This window comes from Dendrobates tinctorius, unplaced genomic scaffold, assembly GCF_039654945.1.
Source record: "Dendrobates tinctorius isolate UK_male_01 unplaced genomic scaffold, ASM3965494v1 ptg000005l, whole genome shotgun sequence".
NCBI lineage: Eukaryota > Metazoa > Chordata > Amphibia > Anura > Dendrobatidae > Dendrobates > Dendrobates tinctorius.
The window spans coordinates 16,144,831-16,167,085 of NW_027361673.1; the positions used below are offsets into that span (position 1 = coordinate 16,144,831).

Genomic DNA, 22,255 nt, shown 5'->3' on the forward strand with positions numbered 1-22,255 from the left:
ATGTGACCAAAATTCTTGCACCTTTACACTTTGGACAGTAGATGGCAGTACTGGACAATTTATCAAATAAGCCACATAACAGGACAAAGGTTTTTGATAGGAGGAGGTACTGGGACACTACATTTATGCACATGTTGTGTATATGGAAGAAACCATGATTTGTTTTACAAGTAGGTGTCCAAAATGTATCCCATTTTGGAAAGTAGCACAATAGGGTTGGTGTTTTTGCAAACTGAAGAAGCAATAACTTAGCTTCTTTTAGCCATGAAAAATACTTTTTTTGAAAAGTTTTGTGGAAAAGCAACAGGTTTGGTATTTGTTTGAAAAGTACAGCAGCCAATGGGCAATGATGAACAGTGAAGAAGTTGCTGTTATTCCTCCATCCCTTGTTGCATCCCTGTGAGTGTTTTTCTCCAGTATAAATATGTACAAGATAGCATCATTGATGCCACAGTTGTCCCTACTGACAATTTTAAAAATAAAAAGAGGGGGAGCGCACTAAGGCGGTAAATGAGGGACATCAGCGTGTTTAACAAAGGTAATCCACTCACCTGATGTGGTTGTAAAGGGTCACAACCACCTAAGGAAGTTTTGGCTGCTGCAGATGCCAGGATGCAGATAAAACAATAGAGAAGAGAAAAGCCGGGGTTTGTCCGCACTAGACCACAAGGAACTAACCGTAGATGCAAGCAAACCGTTATTCACATTCAAGCCAATGCGTTTCATGGCCTCCTGGCCACTTCATCAGGGCAGCCCTGATGAAGTGGCCAGGAGGCCATGAAACGCGTTGGCTTGAATGTGAATAAAGGTTTGCTTGCATATTCGGTTGGTTCCTTGTGGTCTAGCGCGGACAAACCCCGGCTTTTCTCTTCTCTATTGTTTTACTGACAAATTTAGTAGTCTTCTTGAACGACCTAAGTAGGCAACATGCATAACTCACCATCTGTCAGTGGTGCGTTTCAAAACAAACTCAAGCTCCAGCTTGCTTCCTGCAAGATAAAATCAGTTACCACTGTACGTTGCTCAAATGTTCCAAAACATACAGCATTAAATTTCATCATGTTGAAATGTCACAGATCAGGCTGTACTCAGCAGGGATTGGATACAATGTTCTTCCCTAATACTGTTGGAGATGTGGTGATGTTTATTTACGAGGCTGAAGTGGAGGTGGAAGTGATTGGGAATAAGCTCCACTTATGGTTGGAATAAACCAGTGTCCACCTGTGGAGGTTTCACTGTCTGTTCTTGAGATGGTACATCGCTGCCACTGAAAACATTGGCCAAGCGGGCCATTAATGACATGTACTGTCCCTATCCATAACTACAGCTCCACATGTCGACATGCTTTCAATTTCAATGACAAGTCCAGGGAGCAAGCTAGAACCCAGAACAAGCACTTTGTTCTGTGAGAACTAATGGCAACTTGGTATCTTGCATCAAAGTTAAGTTCTCACTAGCCACGTACTACTCGAGTATATGACCGGACTACCAGAAAGAAGAACACGAGGATTAGGAGGAGATGGACAGAAAGGGCTGTGCTAATATTGCTAACCAATTTGCTTTTCCTACCTTAGCAGGAGATGCCACTTTATGCGCAGATGGAGAGCCGTAGTTCCTAATAAATTTGTGCTGGGGCGTCCGCAGCTTATTTTCCTCCTGCAGAGCAAGCACACTACAAATGATTTGTTAGCTGGCAGTGTCAAAAAGAATTCCCAAACCAACGATGACTGTTTGACAGATTGCACAGGGGAAGGGGATGTCGACTTCGCTGACCTCGGGGTAGTGGAGAGAAGGACACAGCAGGGATCAGCTCTCTGGCGCAACCACTTGCCCCAGGTCCGTCATGGAACTGCACCTAGAGCAAGTAGTCATCAGAAAGGCTGCCCTTATGGGTATGAGTTAATGAGGCGCTCCCAGTGAGGGGGGATATACATCACCAGTCCAGGCTGGGGATATATATAAACCTCCCAGCTGTTACTACCACAGTTCCTTATTAAAACAGTACGATTTTCTGCCACCAGTTCCTCATTTGACATAAGCCCCGTCCGACAACAAGCTTAAATCAGGTCAGAAACCAACAGGACGTGGGGATTCATGTATCGAGATAAAAGAGCAGCCCAATATTAATTTTGTTTTTAATTGCTGAGAAGGCGCACTAGTAATATGCAGGTATATATTTACAAGAACAATATACAGGTATACAGTCAGGAGTGAGTGCAAAGGTAGGATATAGATAGGTTGCAGTTACCATGTTATGTAACATGTGACCACAGGGAGGCGCTGATGGATGACAGATCCAAATCTTAGTTACAAGCTTTCCTGGATGCATCAGCTAATGTATCCACCTGCCAGTAGAAAACTGAGTCTAAAATGAGGGGCTGCGTTATATCTCCTAGGCTGCTCCCTCCTACACTCTGCTGCCACCCATGGGCTGGGCTGCCTCCCTCCTCCCATGTCTGACAATATGATTTTCTGTTCAGAATCGTGGATGGAACATAACTTTGAATGGGTCGGCAATACCGCCACTAGGTTCCGCTGGATTTTATCTGCGCATAGAGACTATATATGCCTACAGTATTTCCTGTTAGCTATGCTATATAACCCAATAACGCAGAGTGCTATAGGTGGCTGCCGGGCATGGGCATATGGGGGAAGGAACGTCGATTCTGATTATGTGCACGGCTAGTCTTAGAGATATGCATTCTGTTATTATCTGTCATTTTCCAGATTCAATACCTCAGAGCCTTGCTGTGATTTATTGTGCCACTGTTTCTCCATGTGCTTGAGTCAGACAACAGGATTCAGTTTTGGCTGTAGATGCAGAAGAGTTCACACCCTTGTGTTAAAAGCTTCAAAGAGCTTCTTCTTGGCATTTTAATTAAAAGTAAACAATGATCCTGTGGAATCTGAAGGGTGGAGGCACATTTCAGGAGGTCCCTCACACCTCCCCACTTTAGAGGGTGCTAGGGGGCTTCACATGTTGCCATGGTCACGGACACTTTTGTGGCGAATGGAGAAGCGGTACTGCTGAAGCGCCAGGCTCCAACACTGTAACCTCCCATTCATCCCGGAGAACAAGTGCAACCAGCTGATGGGGTTGTGGTCCGTCTCCAAGATGAAGGGATGACCATACAGGTATGGCTGCAGACGCAGCAGGGCCCACACAATTGCCAGGCACTCCTTTTCCATCGTAGAGAAGGCCACCTCTCTCGGCAATAGCTTCTTGCTTAGGTACAGGACAGGATGCTCCTAACCCGTGGCGTTGACCTGGCTAAGCACAGCACCTAGGCCAAAGTCACTGGTGTTAGTCTGTACTACAAACGGCCGTGCAAAGTCAGCAATTTGTAGTACTGGGGAGCTGGAGAGAGCAGTCTTGAGCACCTGAAAAGCAGTCTCGCAGGCGACTGACCAGTCTACCGCTAGCGGCAGCTTTTTCTTTGTGAGGTCCATCAGGGGCTTGGCCAGGGTGCTATAGTGTGGAACAAACCTCCTATAGTACCCAACGGTCCTGAGGAAGGAAATCCCATTTCTTGGTCCTGGGGGTGGGCTAGGATGCGATGGCATCCACTTTCCTGGGCTCTGGCTTCAGAATCCCCTGCCTACCCGGTGACCCAGATGGAGGACCTCGCTCATGCCCAACTGGCACTTTTCTGGCTTGATGGTCAAACCTGCCCGGTGGATCCGCCTAAGCACCTGGGTCAGATGCTCTAGGTGATCCTTCCATGTGGGGCTGAAGATGGCAATGTCATCCAGGTACACAGCCACATACCCTTCAAGTCACTGGAACAGCGTGTTGACCAGCCGCTGAAAAGTGGCAGGAGCATTCTTCATGCCGAATGGCATCACGGTGGACTCGTACAGTCCAAATGGGATGATAAAGGCAGAGCGCTCCCAGGCTTCATGGGTCAGAGGGATCTGCCAATATCCCTGGCTCAGATCCTTGATGGTCAGGTACTTAGCCCCGGCCAACTGATCGAGCAGGTCAGCGATGCGTGGCATAGGGAATGCGTTGGTGACCGTGACAGCGTTGAGCCCCTGGTAGTCCATGCAGAACCAGGTTGTTCAGTCCTTTTTGGGGACGACAACTACGGGCGATATTCATGTTCTGCTGGATGCCTGGATCACCCCCAGATTCAGCATCTCATCAATCTCCTGGCGCATCTGCTGCTGCTCCTCAAGTGACCTGATATGCTGATCGCCGGATCGGGGGTGATTCTCAGTGTCTACATGATGAACAGCCAACTCGGTCCGGCTGCTGAACAGCTTCCGGAAGGGGCGTCGAGTATCCGCCAGCTAAGACCATTGGTCATCGGAGAGCTGGTGGCCAACCTCTAAGTCCTCAATGGAGACACCCATCTTGGCTTGGGTGAGCAGATCCAGGAGGGTTTTGGACTCTCCTTCCTTGGGATGTTGCACACAGGGAGGGTGCAGGCCTCCCACTCATGATGGGCCTTCATCATGTTTACATGGAAGGCCTTCCTGCTTCCACGGGCGTGGTCTTGGGTGACATCATTGAGCCGCTGGTGCACGAGGTATGAGCCCTCCCAGGCTGCCTGAAGCTTGTCCTGTGGTACGGGGACCAGTATCCACACTTTCTGACCAACCTGGTAGGTCCTTTCACAAGCATTCTGGTCGTACCAGGGCTTCTGGTCAGCCTGAGCCTGGGCCATATTGTCTTGCACCAACCGCAACAAGGCTGTCTTTTTGTCCTGGAAGCGCACGACGTACACAATGACTGACACTCCAGGGGTGGCCAAGTCTCCTTCCCATGCCTCTTTCAAGAGAGCAAGGGGTCCTCGTACACGCCGCCCATACAGTAGCTCGAAGGAGGCAAACCCTGTTGAGGCATCCAGTTGCTCCTGTGGGAGTCAACTGACATCCTAAGCATCTGCTTCAGGGTACCATTGAACCGCTCGCACAGACCATTAGTCTTTAGATGGTATGGGCTGGCCACCAGATGTTGCACCTGTATTTGCTAACAATGGGACTCCATCAGCTGCGACATGAACTGGGTCCCTCGGTCATTGAGCATTTCCTGGGGAAATCCCACTCTGGAGAAAATTTCCAGTAAAGCGGTGGCCACCTTGTTGGCCCGAGTGGACGACAAGGTTACCGCTTCTGGGATACTGGATAGCATAGTCCACTACCGTTAGTATGTAGTGTTTCCCAGAGTGGATGTGAACGGACAGCAGTTCGATTAGATCCACAGCCACCCTCCGGAAAGGCTCGTCAATGATGGGCAATGGCACCAGTGGGGCTTTGGGGCGCCGCCCCGCCTTCCCCACTCTCTGACAGGTGCCACACGAATGGCAGTAGGCAGCCACATCAGTCCCCATTTTAGGCCAGTAGAAATGCTGGACTAGCCAGGCCTTGGTCTTAGCGATCCCTAAGTGTCCGGCCATCGGAGCCTCATGTGCAATCCACAACAACTCCACCCGGAACAAATAGGGTACCACTAATTATCGGTCCCTAGGCCATGCCTGTAGTGACACCTGCTGAACCGACACCTGGTACAGTTGTCCCTGGTCCCAGACCACCCACTTGAGGTCTGAATCTGTGAAAGCCTGTGCTGCCTGCTCCTTAAGGGCCTTCAGGCTGTCATCGACTTCCAACGCTGCCTGAAACCCCTAACTAGATGTGGCTAGAATGGACAAAACTGTAACATCTTCTGTCAGTTCCCTGGGTACCATCTCCAGGCCTCACTCTGGCTCAGCTGCCACTTGGTCAGAAGGGGGAGGGCTGTTGGACCTCCGTGAGGCTCCTTGGGCTTCAGCACTCCCACTCCTGTAACAGCGGCCATGACTGTTGTAACCCTGGGTAGTGCCTGCCTCCCCTCGACTTCCACACAAGTCGCTGAGTCAGTTGGACCAACCTGGTTTCCTGGCACCTTGGGTGTGGGGACCTCCTGCCCTGGGGCCTTACCTGGAAGCCCCACCTCTCCTGTGATAGCCCCAACCCCATTGGCACTTTCCTCTTCCTGCAGGTGCACAGAACCCAGCAGTTTGGACTCATTTAGGGACCCTATAATCCCTGTGACAGCCCCTCTCACCAACTCTGGTTCTGGCCTTGCAGCTGCCTACCCCCCACCTCTCCCTCCAGAGCATACTGTCTCATCACACCTGGGGGCATTCTCACATATTCCTTTGTCTTCTGGCTCCATCTCATCTGCTCGCGCTGCATGTGTCCTGTCAGTGCAGGAGTGACTCTCAGCTCCCACCTCACCCTTGATGCAGAAGGAACAGGCAATACAATCACAATATTACTAACAGTAGACAAATTAAGATGCAGTGGGGGACCAGGACATCGGGTCTAAGTAGCCACATACTGTGACACTAGCTGCTCCAAATCTGTCCCAAGTGAAGCATAATATTCACCAACACTCCCACCTCCGTCATTACCCTCCTGGTGCCCCAGTCCAGATGAACCCTGGCGATGGGCAGTGATGGTTCGAGACAGCGAGAGTTTTTCCGGGTATCAAGTCCTGGGGGGACACCATCTCAGGCCGCATGAGGGTCATCTCGGCGCAGGTGTCCCGCAGTCCCATAGCTCGTGATGGGCAGGTATTTGTCACGGTACAGCTGAAGGTCCTCTGTGCAGTTCCACAAGAATTGCTCTGTGACAAATGCTTCCTGGATCTCCTGGCCAGTAGTGAGCCCCATCCCTTGATCCAGTGCTCTGCAGCTCTCATAATTGCCCTCATGTGGTCGGCCCATGTGTCCTTGAGGCCTTTTTGCAGGCTCCGGAAATCCTGTGGTAAGACTCTGGAGTGAGGTTGAACTGGATCAGGGCCTGTTTCATGCTCCCATAGTCCTGTTCCTCCATGGCAGGTAAGTCCCACAAAACTTCCAGACACTTACCCATCAAACGGGGGACAGGTACGTGGCCCACTGATCTGAGGCCAGATGGTGCTGTCGGCAGGTCCGCTCAAAGGCCCGCAGAAAGGAGTCCAGGTCTTCGTCCTTCTCCAGCAAGGGGAAGTCCTCGGCTCAGACCTTGGTTGTCTTGGGTTCCAGAGGTGCTGTGTTGGGTGGTAGGAGACCCTGATGAGCAAACTCCAGCTGATGCTCTCGCTCTGCTTGACGTTCTGCCACCTTGCACTCCCACTCTGCTTGGTGTTCTACCGCATCACGCTTCCGCTCTCCTTATGCCGCCTTTTGATCTGCCTGGTGTACTGCTGCTTTCAGGATGGCTGCGTAGGCTTCCTTGCGCCCCGCCTTGAGACACGCCAGGGCAGCTTGAAAGAGGGGCTCCAATCTGAGCTGTCCAGGAAGAAGTGTAGTAGGAGGGCGTTCTCATGTGGAAGGGTAGTGCACTGGCAGCAAGATGCTTGGGGAGCCCAGGCAGGACCCCCCTGGTTCACCCCTTCTTCGGAACCAGTACAGTCATTCTCTGCATTACAGGCTAGCTCTGCGGCAATCATTCTTGTCCAGAATTCAGTCTTTTCAGCCCTCGGTCAAGGACACAGTGGCAACCCGAGCACCCACACACCTACAGTATATTGCACTCAGACTGTCTAGTGCTGCGATCATCATAAGACCCTAGCAGCAAAAGCTACTGCTGTTAGTCCTTAGTGTCTGGGAGTAGGGATACCACACACATTATTATCTTGATCCCACCGCTCTGTCACCAATTTTTTGATGGATTGCACAGGGGAAGGGGGTGTCAACTTCGCTCACCTTGGGGGAGGGGAGAGAAGGACCTTGTCTGTGAGAGGGCTGTATGGATCCATAGGCTTACTGTTGAGCTTGTTCTAAATGCTGCCAAGTTAGGATGACTCCATCACCATACATATATTACAATTCTTATAAAACTACAATACTAAATAAGATGAGACATGCACATATGGGAAGGAAAGAAGAAACCTGTTCAGAAACCAACATGCTCCTAACTGTTGTTTTGGGCCCTAAAATAGTCCCATGGAGCCCAGACAGTCTCAAATCTGTGCAAACTTGCATTCAATAAAGACGTCATGTACTCCATCCTGTGGATCTTGGCTATTCTATCCAAAACATTATGATAAGAGAGGGGGAGTAATCTGTCTCCAATGAACTTTCAAGGGGGGCCACTCCAAGGAGAACGCAAGATCCTGTAAATATCTGATATTAACCCTTTAGTTGACATACCTTTCTTACAAAGCCTATCAATCATTGATCATCGCCTGTGTGTAGCAGAGGCGATCAGACAACTGCAGCTTCTAGTCTTCCATGGTGACTATTGAAGCATGCAAAAAGTAAAAAAATATTTTTAAAAATATTTTTAAAAATAAAAGTTCAAATCACCCTCCATTCGCCCCATTCAAAACAAAACGATAAAAACATAAAAAATACACATATTTGGCGTCGCTGTGTTCAGAATCAACCGATCTATCAAGCTATAAAAAAATTGATCCAATCGGTTAGCAGTGAAAAAAGTCAAAACGCCAGAATTATGTTTTTTTGTCGCCATAACATTGCATTAAAATGCAATAAAAGACGATCAAAAGATCGTATCCACACCAAAATGTTATCATAAAAACAGCAGCTCGACATGCAAAAAATAAGCCCTCACCCAGCCCTAGATCGCGAAAAATGGAGACGCTGGGGGTCTTGAAAAATGACACAATTTTTTCTTTTTTTAACAAACTTTGGATTTTTTTCACCATTTAAATAAAAAACAACCTATAGATATGTGATATGTGATATTTACAAACTCATAATGACCTGGAGAATCATAATGGCAGGTCAGTATTAGCATTTGGTGAACATGGTAAAAAAAATCCAAAAAAACTGTTGTGGAAATGCACTTTTTTGCAATTTCACCACACTTGGATTTTTTTCCCTGTTTTCGAGTACACAATATGGTAAAACCAAAGGTGTCGTTCAAAAGTACAACTCATCCCACAAAAAAACAAGCTCTCAGATGGCCATATTGACAAAAAAATAAAACAGTTATGGCTCTGGGAAGAAGGGAAGCGAAAAAATAAACGCAAAAATGAAAAAAGGGCTGTGATGTGAAGAGGTTAATCTGCATGAACTGGAAGAACTCTCTATTAGTTATAGCAAATTTAGATTTTATAACATCAAATGAGAGAACTTCCAATAGGTTTCCATCCATCAAATCCGTAAATCTAAATAATCCTGCTGAAATCCATGGGTGGATCATTGTCTTTTCCAAACTGGTATCAGAGGCTGGTATATAAAAGATACAGTATAATTGGGGAATTGGGGAGACCAAACCAAAATGCCTTGCACATGAGAGCCAGAGATCCCTCGTAAACTGCATATGGCCCAACAAAGTAAATGGTACCTTAATAGGCTTAGCCAACCATAAAAGGAAATTTGGGTGGATCGGAGCCAACCATATCTTTTCTATTTCAGTCCAAATTTTGTAAGCCCATAATGAAGCCCACGAAGGAACCCTCCACAGGTATGCTGACCAATAGTATTTAATAATATCCGTAACAGACAAGCCTCCTTGTGATTTATTAGATATGATAACACTTTTGGATATTCTATGGAGTCTTTAGTTCCATATGAACTTCATTATAGCAGCTTGGAGAGACCTAAGCAGCCGCAAATCATGCGACACAAACTAAATATCTGAGCACGCCCAAAATACTTGGAGAACACCCGAGCATACTTGGAAAACTCAAGTAATAAGCATACTCGTGCATCACTAATAGGAAGAGGAAAGATTAACCCCTGAAGTAATTTTTAACATTATAATTATATATAATTAACTTTTTTTCTGCATTATTTTGAAATCACATTACGTGATTTGATCATGCAATTCTTTGTTCACCAATATACTGTAACAGATTACAATAAATCTGTAATAGCGTATATTACTATGAAGCCTTTTTTTAGCTATCTGGCTGTTATGAAAACCTTGAAGCTACTCCAGCTGTCTGTTTAGATTCAGAAGTCATTATTGACCATGACATCTGAGGGATTAATTGGCCAGAAATACAGTTTTATCTGACCCACACAGTGGTGGCAGAGTATCAGCTTTAATACACAGCTGACAAGAACTGCAGATGAACTCAGTCTGTGCCAGTGTCACGCCAAACATATTTGGCTCCAACTGCAGCAATAATGAATATGTATGGCAGATACCACCAAGGACTTTAGATGTATCCTATTTTGCAATCACTTGGGGTCTCATTTGGTTGAGTAGACATTCAATTTTCTTAATGGATGGATTTGACCTTTTCTATCCTAGAGAACATTAGCGTTTTGTTGTGTGCACCAGCATTTTACTGAACAAATGATTGCGTATACTGCACTATGTTGTCCACCATTTTGGGCTTGATCAATGAGGCATGTTTTAACCCCTTCATGAACTATGACATTTGAACATTATGATGTCATATGTGATGTGCCTGCATTTGATTCTGGCTCTGCACTGTGCCCGCATCTTGTTCCTCTCCATTAGTAATCCATGGGCTTGATGTCACCTGACCATATAAAGATGACATCAACCCCACAAATATGCACCCCACTTGCCACGGCTTCAGGGCAAGTGGGAAGTGCCAGGCAAAGCATCAGAATTAGCGCACCTAATAGATTCATCTTTTCTGGGTAGCTACAGGCTGCTATTTTTAAGCTGGGGGCAATATCCATGGCCACTTACCAGCCTGAGAAAACCAGCCCCCAGCTGTCTGATTTAGCAAGGCTGGTTGTCAAAAATGGGGGGACCCCATGCTGTTTTTTAAAATTATTTATTTAAATAATTTAAAAATACGGCATAGCGACTCTTATATTCTTGATAACGAGCCTTGCTGAAGCGACAGCTGAGGGTTGCAGCCCCCAGCTTTCAGATTTGCCTGGCTTGTTATCAAAACTACAGGGAAACACACACCATTTTTTATTAATAATTTATTTATACCGCAGGCGCCGGCTGATGAATACTCCCATAAGTCGCTCCTGCTTTCACTGTTGTTAGCAGCAGGCGTCGGCTGATGGGAGCAGTAGTCCCATCAGCTGACACCACTGACCGAACTTTATGCCTCTGATTACAGCTGCACGCTCACACTGTATTTTGACAGCATGGAAACCACGGCTGCCTGACCATCAGTGGTGATTTTCCTGCTGATCAGAAACGGTGTTTGCCGAGCTGTCTTGCATATGACAGCATGGCAAACACTGGATGTTTGGGTCCCTCAAGTGAATGGAATCCTGGTTCAGCTACTGTTCTGGTACCCAAACCCAAACTTTTCTGTTCGGCCGAACCCGCGGATCCAAACATCCAGGTGTCTGCCCATCTCTATTAACAGGTAATCCTAAAAAACAAGTTAATCCAATATTTTTGTCTCATCCAATTTATATCTTAATTTTCCTAATATTAAATTTAGTATCACATTTCACTTTTTGATATACATCTCATTTGCCTTTTATTTCCGCAAATTGTGACACTATGTCCATGATGATGACAGCACTACCCTTGTCCACAGATTTGATGGTGATGTCTACGAAAAAGGACAGGTAGGACAAAGATTGAAATTCTTCACTTGTCATATTTAGGTGTTTGAATATTCCACTAGTGTTCTGTTTCGATATTTCAATATTCTGACATGCAGCGGAAATGAAGGCTTCAATTTCTTGATTCTTGGTGTAAAATCCCATTTTTTGAGAGGGACACTTGTAAACCTAAATCACTAATGAGTCTATGTACTGCAATGCGGGATTTCTTTGATGCTTGAAGATGATAACTTAAGAATAGTGTATCTGGAGGAGGCCCTTGTCTGTGTCCCACCACTTAGGCCATGTTCTGACCTGGTGGAGATACATAACTGATGTCTTCCTCCTGTTGACTGGAAAACTGGCAGAATTTAATGACTTTCATGCCTTTCTAAACCACATATTTGTATGTATTAAGTTTACTTTAGAGAGGTCTATTATACACTTCTTGTATGTTTTGATCACACTGGAAGTGGAATATTTTGGGTTTCCGTGTTTGTTAAACCTACCGATAGAAAATACTTGTTCAAATTTGGGAGGCAAATAGAACTGGAGTGACAGAGGCTTCAGATCTACAGTCTATTTTGTGTATCAATTCAAATGCTGATTTCTCAGTAATGGAGGAAGGACAGCCCATGTAAATGTATTGCTGTACTTGTCTTTGAAAGAGAATGGGCATCTCCTGTGTACAGCACCCTCTTCAGGACACTTACAGATGTTCAACTGGATTCAAGTCTGGGCTCTAGATGTCTATTCATAAACCTTGATCTTCTGGCAAAGTCATTCTTTTTGTTGATCTGGAGGTATTTTGCTTAGGCTCATTGTCATGCCAAAAAGTGAGATTTCTCTTCACCTTCAGCTTTTTAGCAGTGGTCTGAAGGTTTTGTTGAAAAAAATTGACTGATATTGTCATGTTTTGTGATTAGTTTCTCTGTCTGCCGAGCCATAGCATACACACTTTTTTCTCTAGGTGTTTAGGTTCAGTTATTTTGACTGCAGTCTATTTAGCATAACACAAGTGTTTTCTTTTGTCTACCCTATCACCTTTCAGGTGTGGTTTTATATTCTGTCCTTCTGTTGACATTGCCTGCTGGTGATAGTTTCTTGTGGATGTCCAGTTATTCTTCAGTACCCTAAAGCCACTCAGTGACATATACTGATTGGTTTTATCTTGTTGCTGTTTCTGCTCTTTACTCTGCACTTACCTTCAGTTTCTTTTTAGGAAGTAGGTGACATATAATGTAACAACACACACGTTTGTTATACTTTATTTTGCATTTTGTGATTTACCTTACTCAGTTTGGGATCTTTCCTTTTTCAGCACACTTTCCCTTCTGTAGGTAGTTCACACTCTGCTATGCCCTCTGGTTTTTAGGAGGAAGTAAAAGCACTCAAGGGCCGTTCAGACAGCATAGGTCTGAGCTGACATCTTCTAGTCTGCAGTCAGGGCTATCTCTGCTCACACAGGATTTATTAGGTACTGAAAGTCAGGATCTCTAGTCTGTACAGGAACCTGCAGGGTCAGTTGCAGTTTTTAATTTGTTAGCTGTTTTCCCAAGTAGCTAGCTACTCTAACATAACAGATATTTGGAATTGTACATAATTACCTTCACTTTGCCTAAAGACCTAGTTGCAGCTGCCAAAAAACAGCCCTAAAGCATAATGCTGCCTCCACCCTGTGTCATTGTGGGTATGTTCTTTAGGTGATGTGCAGCTTTGGCTTTGCACCAAACATAAATTTTAGAATCATGGCGAAAGCGTTCAACCTTGTTTTCATCAGACCACAACACGCTTCCTCGCATCCTTTTGGCAGACTTGATGTAAGTTTTGGAAAAACATAGCCGGGCATGGAAGTTGTATAATGGCTCATACTTTTTGCAGAATAAGTTGTAGCTTTGAGTTTTGAAATATAACAAAGATAACAAACATGCATAGATTTCTTTTTTACGTAAAAGGGAATCTATCAGTCAATCCTGGTAAGCAGCTATATGGGTGTGCAGGTCATAGAAATATGAGAAAAGTGATACCTTATCATAAGAGGCTGTTCAAAATCATGCATACACATTATTTTAGTTTTGTTATTTTTACTTTCCTCTCAACTTGATTTGAGCTTCTTTTTCAATTGGAATTGTTCAAATGATGGATAACATTTTTATACTGATGTTTTTAGGTGACCAAATACTTAGTTTCCACCATAATTTGCTAAATAAATCTTTCCAAATCAGACAAGGTGATTTCTGGATTTGTTTCCTCATTTTGACTCACAGCGTTGTGGTCTACCTATGATGTCAATTACAGGCCTCTCTCATCTTTGTAAGTGGGAGAACTTGCATTAATGGTGGCTGACTAAATACTTTTTTTCCCAATGTATATACAGTGGTTAAAAAAAGTCTTCACACCTCTGTAAAAATGTGAGTTTATTGTCACGTAAAAACATCATATAGAGAAAAATCATTTCAGAACTATTTCTACCTTTAATGTTATCTATTATTTGAACAATTTCAGTTGAAAAAGAAGCTCAAATCAAGTTGAGAGGAAAGCAAAAATAAGTAAAAATATGTCAATTACAGGCCCCTCTTATCTTTTTCAGTGAGAGAACTTGTACAATTGGTGACTGACTAAATACTTTTTTCCCCACTGTATGTTTAATTTGTACACCTGCTTATTGCTTGAGAAAAGTTCAGTCATTGAATTGAAACGTGGCTATATGGGCTAATAAAGAGTCCACTTCTTTCACTATAATTTTTGGGAGTGCCTAATTTTTCTTTCTTATAATGAAAGACAACTTGGGAATGTCTTGGAGGCCTGGCTCCTGAAATGGAATAATCTTGTTGAGCTTCTATTAATTTTTACAGGAAATAGATTTAAAATTTATATTTCTTGACGATGCAAGCACACTAATAACACTAAAAATGGGGCATTCCTTATTTCAAGATGACGCACCTCATCTCAGTTGCTCTGAGTGTGCATGCACCAGTGAAGGATGCTGGGAAGAATCACATAATTGTTATTCAATGAGCAGGTGGAAATTAATCTTTAGTACAACAGCTATGATATAATAGGTGAATCTAAATAATGATAGGTAAAAGTTATACATTAAAAGTGTCCTGTGACTCACATTGCCTGTGTGCAAAATCTCAAGTGTATTCCTAAGAGACACAGCATTATGCTCATTGTAACTCCTCCTGGAAGTGAAAAACCTATCGCAAGCAGGAGGCAGAGGAAAAAAATTGACTATGCTCTTATTTTTAAAAAGCAGAGGCAGTAAAAAAAAACCTCTGTCCCTTCTGTGTAACTAGAAACATCATGGGGAATGTAGGCTGTAATCAGTGAAACATATTAGATAGGAAATATGAAGCAATATGCCGTACAACCCTGAAGCAACAAATAAAATTATGCACAAGGGTGGTGCTTTAATGCCTAAAATATGTAGCTAGGAAGAGTTGGTCAAACCTACAATAAAACTGTGTTAAGCATTGTGTATGTTTCTCTTCAGTTTCAGACAATCTCTCAAATCAGAGCATTAGAGATATTTTATCCATTTTCAAATAGCAAGATGCTATCAGTTGTATTTTATAACACATTACATAACACACAATGTGAATAAAAGCATTCAATGTTTCAATTAAAATAATGTACTTTATTTGCATTTTTTCCCTGTGCAAAACATACTTTTAAGATACCATCAATCTGCAGGAAAGCCATTTTAAATATTATCACAACAGGCTAATACTAAGATACAGGAAGACGTCTTTACATTTAGATACAAAAGATATAGTATTCAATTTATAGAGCATTTCATTATGCAAAGCATCTCAAAACAAGCGCAGCTCGTCTGATAATACAGTCACTTGCAAGTTTTCAGAAGTTTTCCCATAGGATTCCAACAGCCCCTTTGACTTCTTTCATATATGTAAAGCAGCTTTAAGTTAACCAACTATTTATTTCAGTTGGGGAGAAACACAATAACATTGAATCTTGGAAAGGTGAAAGCCATCATCGTCTTATTGTTAAAAGGTTCTTCACTCCCACTGGGAATGAGTAGTATCTAGAAAAGGACAGATATGATAACAACAAAATATAATTAAGTGTCTTTATAAACAGGATAAGCCGTGCGTTCAATAGTCAGGCTCCTCTCAAATGGCAGAACTAAGTTTGCAATGACCTCTGTCAGATGTAAGCTATCTACTTTGGCTGATTGACAAGAAAACAAAGCTATATGTTGCTAAATGTAAATGTAGATTTATAAACTTTATTTCAGTGATGCAAGGTTTAAGCTCTATGGTAGGGTGGAGAGGATGGCCTATGCTACTCCTTCTTGTAATCATCTAAATAAAAAAAGACAATAGTAAATTTTACTTATCGGATCAAGATTTTAATAATATTCGTCCTATCAGATTTTATAGCAGCACATTGAGGTGTATTCATGGTGTTTCACTTTACCATATATTTTCAGTATCTAATTGTTAACTTTTAAAGGAAATCTATTATCAGCAAACATTTCATTGGTTAAAAAAAAATGTCAGAGAGGAGGACCAGGGAATGGTGCTGTCTTTGCCACCAAGAGAAATCAAGGTGCAGAAATTTCAGGTTGCTTGTAGGTACAATTTTATTCAAATTAATAAAAATTATATACACAACACGCTTCGGCTCTTTGCAGCCTTCTTCAGGTCAATGGAGAAAATGAAATTGATCCTTCTTATATAGCCCTTTCCCAGTGTGAGAGAGGGAGGGAAGACGAAAGAGGAAGAAGAGGAGCGAATCATCCTACATTGCTCTTTTAAATATATATATAAAAGCATGACATAAAATAACAATACTGATAACAATACTTGTAAGTAAGTAAGAAGCATGTAAATCTAATTAAAATCCCATCTGAAGACTAAAATGTATCCCAATAAATGGCCTTCTATTCTTTAAAAAAGAAGGGGGTTAAGAAAAACTTTTTGGGAAAAAACATTGGTTAAAAAAAGGGTTTCATGTTAAACATATATTCATCCTTATTTACTAAATATTCTATCCATAATATATATTTCCGGCTCTGTAGAGATCACTTCTCAGCAGTCATCTCATTGTCATTACAAGGAAAGTTACCACCATTATTATAACTGAGGGTGCAGAACACAACATCACACAATTAGTGAGGGGCAGATTCACTGCTCCTCTACTTCTCCTCCTTGTACATGTTTCCAATCTGAGCCGCTCAGGCAAAATGACTGTGCCAAAAATCATAGAAAGAAAATGAAAACATATGGAAACTTAAAAAAAATAGTAAAAATCTGTTTCCAAATGACTTTTAACTTGTAAAAAAATGACATTCTATTTAAATAATACATACTAGTGTAATATATCAGACATTTCAAAATAAGTGAATATATGAGATCCCAAAAGGCAGGTGGCACTTGAGGTCCAAAGCTTAAGGTACTGTCACACTTAGAGATGTACCAGCGATCCCGACCAGCGATATGACGCGGTCAGGATCGCTGGTACATCGCTAAGTGGTCGCTAGTGAGCTGCCACACAGGCAGATCTCACCAGCGACATCACTGGGGACGGGGGTCACTACTTACCTGTCACACCAGGCGATCCTGCGTCCTCCCGCCTGGCTCCACGCGTCGCTCGTCGTCACAGCAGGAAGCGCCGCAGGAAGCAGACAACGAGAAACAGTCCTGGACGGTCTCGCGCAATCAGCGATAACCAGCGGGGGGGAGCCGTCGGTGGTAAGTATCAGACACAGCGATATTGCTAGCAATATCGCTATAACGTCCCTAGTTATAGCGATATTGCTAGCGATATCTCTTAGTGTGACATGCCCTTTAGACTAAATCTTTTTGTCCTTTTGTGCATATTGTAGTAGATCGGTTATTTCCATCAGATAAAACGAACACTTTCCTCCCATTCAAAGCTCTCCTGCCACAATATTCCAACCTTTGGCTTCTAGCAACTTTAACTTCAAGCAAAAATAGCAGCCCCTTAAAAAGTTACCTAGACTCATTTCTCTATCCGTCATTGCCATCACAGATATAAAAGAAACAGACATTCATTCTAGGTAGAGTTTTAAGGACAATTTTCTTCTAACTTAACTCTTTTTACTATTTTTTTTTTACTTGTTAGCTGAAGTAACTAAATGTAATAGATCAGTACATCCTGTATATCATAAATATCAATGTACTGAACTAAGAGTGGGACAAATAGGATAAAAGAAAACTATGAATAAAAGAAAACTATGAAAGGGAAAGTTTGGAAATGACAAGAATATGTGAATTAGGTTAGAAATAAATTATATACCTGCCTTTCCCTTTTCTACTTTTTTCAGACATGTATCTGGTATATATTTTCCATATGCCTCATACAGTGGGTGAAATAAGTATTGAACACGACAGCAATTTTTGTAACTAAATTTATCTCTAAAGTTGTTATTGAAATTAAATTTCCACCAAAATCCACAGAAGCAAATAAATCAAATCATAGATGCGCATAAAGTAAGCTATGTGTAATAATGAGAAATGATACAGGGAAAAAGTATTGAACACGCTTACTGAAATTTATTTAACACTTCACAGATTTTTATCAACAATGTTTTGGTAAATTTGTCCATTCATTGTTACCTTAATTATATGAAGAATGCCAGCCACACACCATGATGTTCCCACCTCTAAAACTCAGTGTCTTTTGGCCTTAAAACATTGTGTGTATTATGGGATCCAAAAAGTTAAATTTTGGTCTCATCTGAGCACACTATATTCACCCACTATTTCACAGGCTTATTTAAATGTTGTTGAGCAAACTTTAAATGCACTTGAACATGCTTTTGTTCAGCACTAGAGTCTTGTGTAGTGAGCTTGATTGGAGGTCATAGAAGTTGAGTGCATTACTTATAGTTTTCTTTGAACAACTGAACCTGCTGATTACAGGTCTTTCTGTAGATCTCTGCAGGTGGTCCATGTCTCTTGTCCAACTCTTCTGATAATTCTTTTTCACTCCTCTGTCCAAAATCTTGTGGGGAGCACCTGGTCATGGCTGGCTTTTGGTGAAATAATGTTCTTTCCACTTCCAGAATAAGGTTGCGAGGGTCATGAGACAGCTCACTGGTTTTATCCATCATGAGACGTTTCTTGTGTGGCACAAGACTCCTTTTTACAGGCCATCAGTTGAACCAGCTGATATTATATTTCACTAAGTGACTGGATTGCTTTCTAATTACTGATAGGTTTCAGTTGGTGTCAAGACTTGCCATGGCTTTTTGTACCTCTCTTTCTTCATATGTTCAATATTTTGTCCTTATGTAATTTCACATTATTACACATTATTACACATAACTTAATATATGGATATTTATGGTTTGATTTCTTAGCCTTTGTGGGTTGGAAGGGTTGTTACCGACATCTGCTGAGAATTTAATCTCAATAGCACCATTTTATGTTCAATACTTATTTTACCCACAGAGTATAAACAGTGCTGGATACACACTACCAGTGAATCCTAAATCACTTTTTATGGCTTCACCCAGATATTCAGTTCTACGTAATGTCTAGAGGCTAAATCACTTTTTATGGCTTCACCCAGATATTCAGTTCTACGTAATGTCTAGAGGCTGAAGCTATTTAAAATTTAGTTAATTCTGCAAAAGCAGATTGGATACCAGCAAAAGTAGAAGCAGGACAGGTTGGGATTAACTAGTACATGTACAGTTGTGCTCAAAAGTTTACATACCTAGTCATTTGCTTTCTTGACCTTTTTTCAGAGAATATGAATGATAATACCCAAATTTTTTCTCCACTCATGGTTAGTGGTTGGGTGAAGCCATTTATTGTCAAACTACCATATTTTCTCTTTTTAAATCGTAATGACAACCCAAAACATCCAAATGACCCTGATCAAAAGTTTATATACCCTGGTGATTTTGGACTGATAACATGCACAGAAGTTGACACAAATAGGTTTGAATGGCTACTAAAGGTAACATCTTCACCTGTGACCTGTTTGCTTGTAATCAGTGTGTGTGCATAAAAGCTGAGAGAGTTTCTGGGATCCAGACAGACGTGCATCTTTCATCCAGCCACTGACGTTTCTTAATTGTGTGTCATGGGGAAATCAAAAGAATTGTCAACGGATCTATGGGAAACGGTAGTTGAACTCTATAAAACAGGAAAGGGATACAAAAAGATACAGTCATATGTTAAAGTTTGGGCACCCCTATTAATGTTAACCTTTTTTCTTTATAACAATTTTGGTTTTTGCAACAGCTATTTCAGTTTCATATATCTAATAACTGATGGACTCAGTTATATTTCTGGATTCAAATGAGGTTTATTGTACTAACAAAAAATGTACAATCTGCATTTAAACAAAATTTGACTGGTGCAAAAGTATGGGCACCCTTGTCATTTTCTTGATTTGAACACTCCTAACTACTTTTTACTGACTTCCTGAAGCACTAAATTGGTTTTGTAACCTCATTGAGCTTTGAACTTCATAGCCAGGTGTATCAAATCATGAGAAAAGGTATTTAAGGTGGCCACTTGCAAGTAGTTCTCCTATTTGAGTGGCATCATGGGCTCCTCAAAACAACTCTCAAATGATCTGAAAACAAAGATTATTCAACATAGCTTTTCAAGGGAAGGATACAAAAAGTTGTATCAGAGATTTAATCTGTCAGTTTCCACTGTGAGGAACATAGTAAGGAAATGGAAGAACACAGGTACAGTTCTTGTTAAGCCCAGAAGTGGCAGGCCAAGAAAAATATCAGAAAGGCAGAGAAGAAGAATGGTGAGAACAGTCAAGGACAATCCACAGACCACCTCCAAAGACCTGCAGCATCATCTTGCTGCAGATGGTGTCACTGTGCATCGGTCAACAATACAGCGCACTTTGCACAAGGAGAAGCTGTATGGGAGAGTGATGCGAAAGAAGCCGTTTCTGCAAGCACGCCACAAACAGAGTCGCCTGAGGTATGCAAAAGCACATTTGGAAAAGCCAGTTACATTTTGGGAGAAGGTTCTGTGGACTGATGAAACAAAGATTGAGTTGTTTGGTCATACAAAAAGGCGTTATGCATGGAGGCTAAAAAACACAGCATTCCAAGAAAAACACTTGCTACCCACAGTAAAATTTGGTGGAGGTTCCATCATGCTTTGGGGCTGTGTGGCCAATGCCGGCACCGGGAATCTTGTTAAAGTTGAGGGTCGCATGGATTCAACTCAGTATCAGCAGATTCTTGACAATAATGTGCAAGAATCAGAAACGAAGTTGAAGTTACACAGGGGATGGATATTTCAGCAAGATAATGATCCAAAACACTGCTCCAAATCTACTCAGGCATTCATGCAGAGGAACAATTACAATGTTCTGGAATGGCCATCCCAGTCCCCAGACCTGAATGTCATTGAACATCTGGGGGATAATTTGAAGCGGGCTGTCCATGCTCGGCGACCATCAAACTTATCTGAACTGGAATTGTTTTGTAAACAGGAATGGTCACAAATACCTTCATCCAGGATCCAGGAACTCATTAATAGCTACAGGAAGCGACTAGAGGCTGTTATTTTTGCAAAAGGAGGATCTACGAAATATTAATGTCACTTTTATGTTGAGGTGCCCATACTTTTGCACCAGTCAAATTTTGTTTAAATGCAGATTGCACATTTTCTGTTAGTACAATAAACCTCATTTGAATCCAGAAATATAACTGAGTCCATCAGTTATTAGATATATGAAACTGAAATAGCTGTTGCAAAAACCAAAATTGTTATAAAGAAAAAAGGTTAACATTAATAGGGGTGCCCAAACTTTAACATATGACTGTATCTAAGGAATTGATAATGCCAGTCAGCAGTGTTCAAACTGTGATTAACAAATGGAAAATCAAGGGCTCTGTAAAAACAAAACCAAGGTCATGTAGAATTTGTTCTGGATGCAAAGAAAAACCCACAAATAACATCAGTTTAAATACTGGACTCTCTTAAAACTAGTGGTGTGGCTGTTTCAAGATGCACATAAGGAGGTACTTGAAGAAAAATGGGCTGCATGGTCGAGTCGCCAGAAGGAAGTCATTACTGCGCAAATGCCACAAACTATCTTGCTTACAATATGCAAAACAGCACAGAGACAAGCCTCAAACTTCTGGAACAAGATAATTTGGAGTGATGAGACCAAAATTAATCTTTTTGGCCACAACCATAAATGTTACATTTGGAGAGAGGTTAATAAGGCCTATGATGAAAGGAACACCAGTCCTACTGTACTGTTTTGGGGATGTGTGAGCTACAAAGGCACAGGAAACTTGGTCAAAGTTGAAGGAAAGATGAATGCAGCATGTCATCAGCAAATACTGTAGGCAAATTTGCAATCATCAGCCCAGAAACTGCGCATGGGACATACTTGGACATTCCAACATGACAACGATCTAAAACACAAGGCCAAGTGGACCTGTCAATGGCTACAACAGAACAAAGTGAAGGTTCTGGAGTGGCCATCTCAGTCTCCTGACCTCATTATCATTGAGCCACTCTGGGGAGATCTTAAGCACACAGTTCATGCTTAACAGCCCAGGAATTTACAGGAATTGGAGGCTTTTTGCCAAGAAAAGTGGTCAGCTTTACCATATGAGAAAATAAAGAACCTCATCCAACACTACCACAAAAAACTTCAAGCTGTCATTGATGTTAGGGGGAGGCAATACACGGCATTAAGAAATGGTGTATGTAAACTTTTGATCAGGGTCATTTAGATGTTTTGGGTTATCATTATGATTTAAAAAGAGAAAACACAGTAGATTGACAATAAATGGCTTCACCCAACCACTAACTATGAGTGGA

At 42.2% G+C, this 22,255-nt stretch overlaps 1 protein-coding gene across 2 annotated transcripts in view; it reads right to left on the bottom strand.

Annotated features, from left to right (window-relative positions):
* Nucleotides 1-15,057: 15,057 nt before the first annotated feature.
* Nucleotides 15,058-22,255, bottom strand: part of NEK10 (NIMA related kinase 10) — a 419,159-nt gene continuing 411,961 nt past the window's right edge. For both annotated transcript variants that reach the window (XM_073568458.1, XM_073568451.1), the window contains one exon: nucleotides 15,058-15,486. In XM_073568458.1, coding sequence (XP_073424559.1) covers nucleotides 15,435-15,486 — 52 coding nt within the window. In that variant the 3' untranslated portion in view covers nucleotides 15,058-15,434. The remainder of the gene's footprint in view (nucleotides 15,487-22,255) is intronic.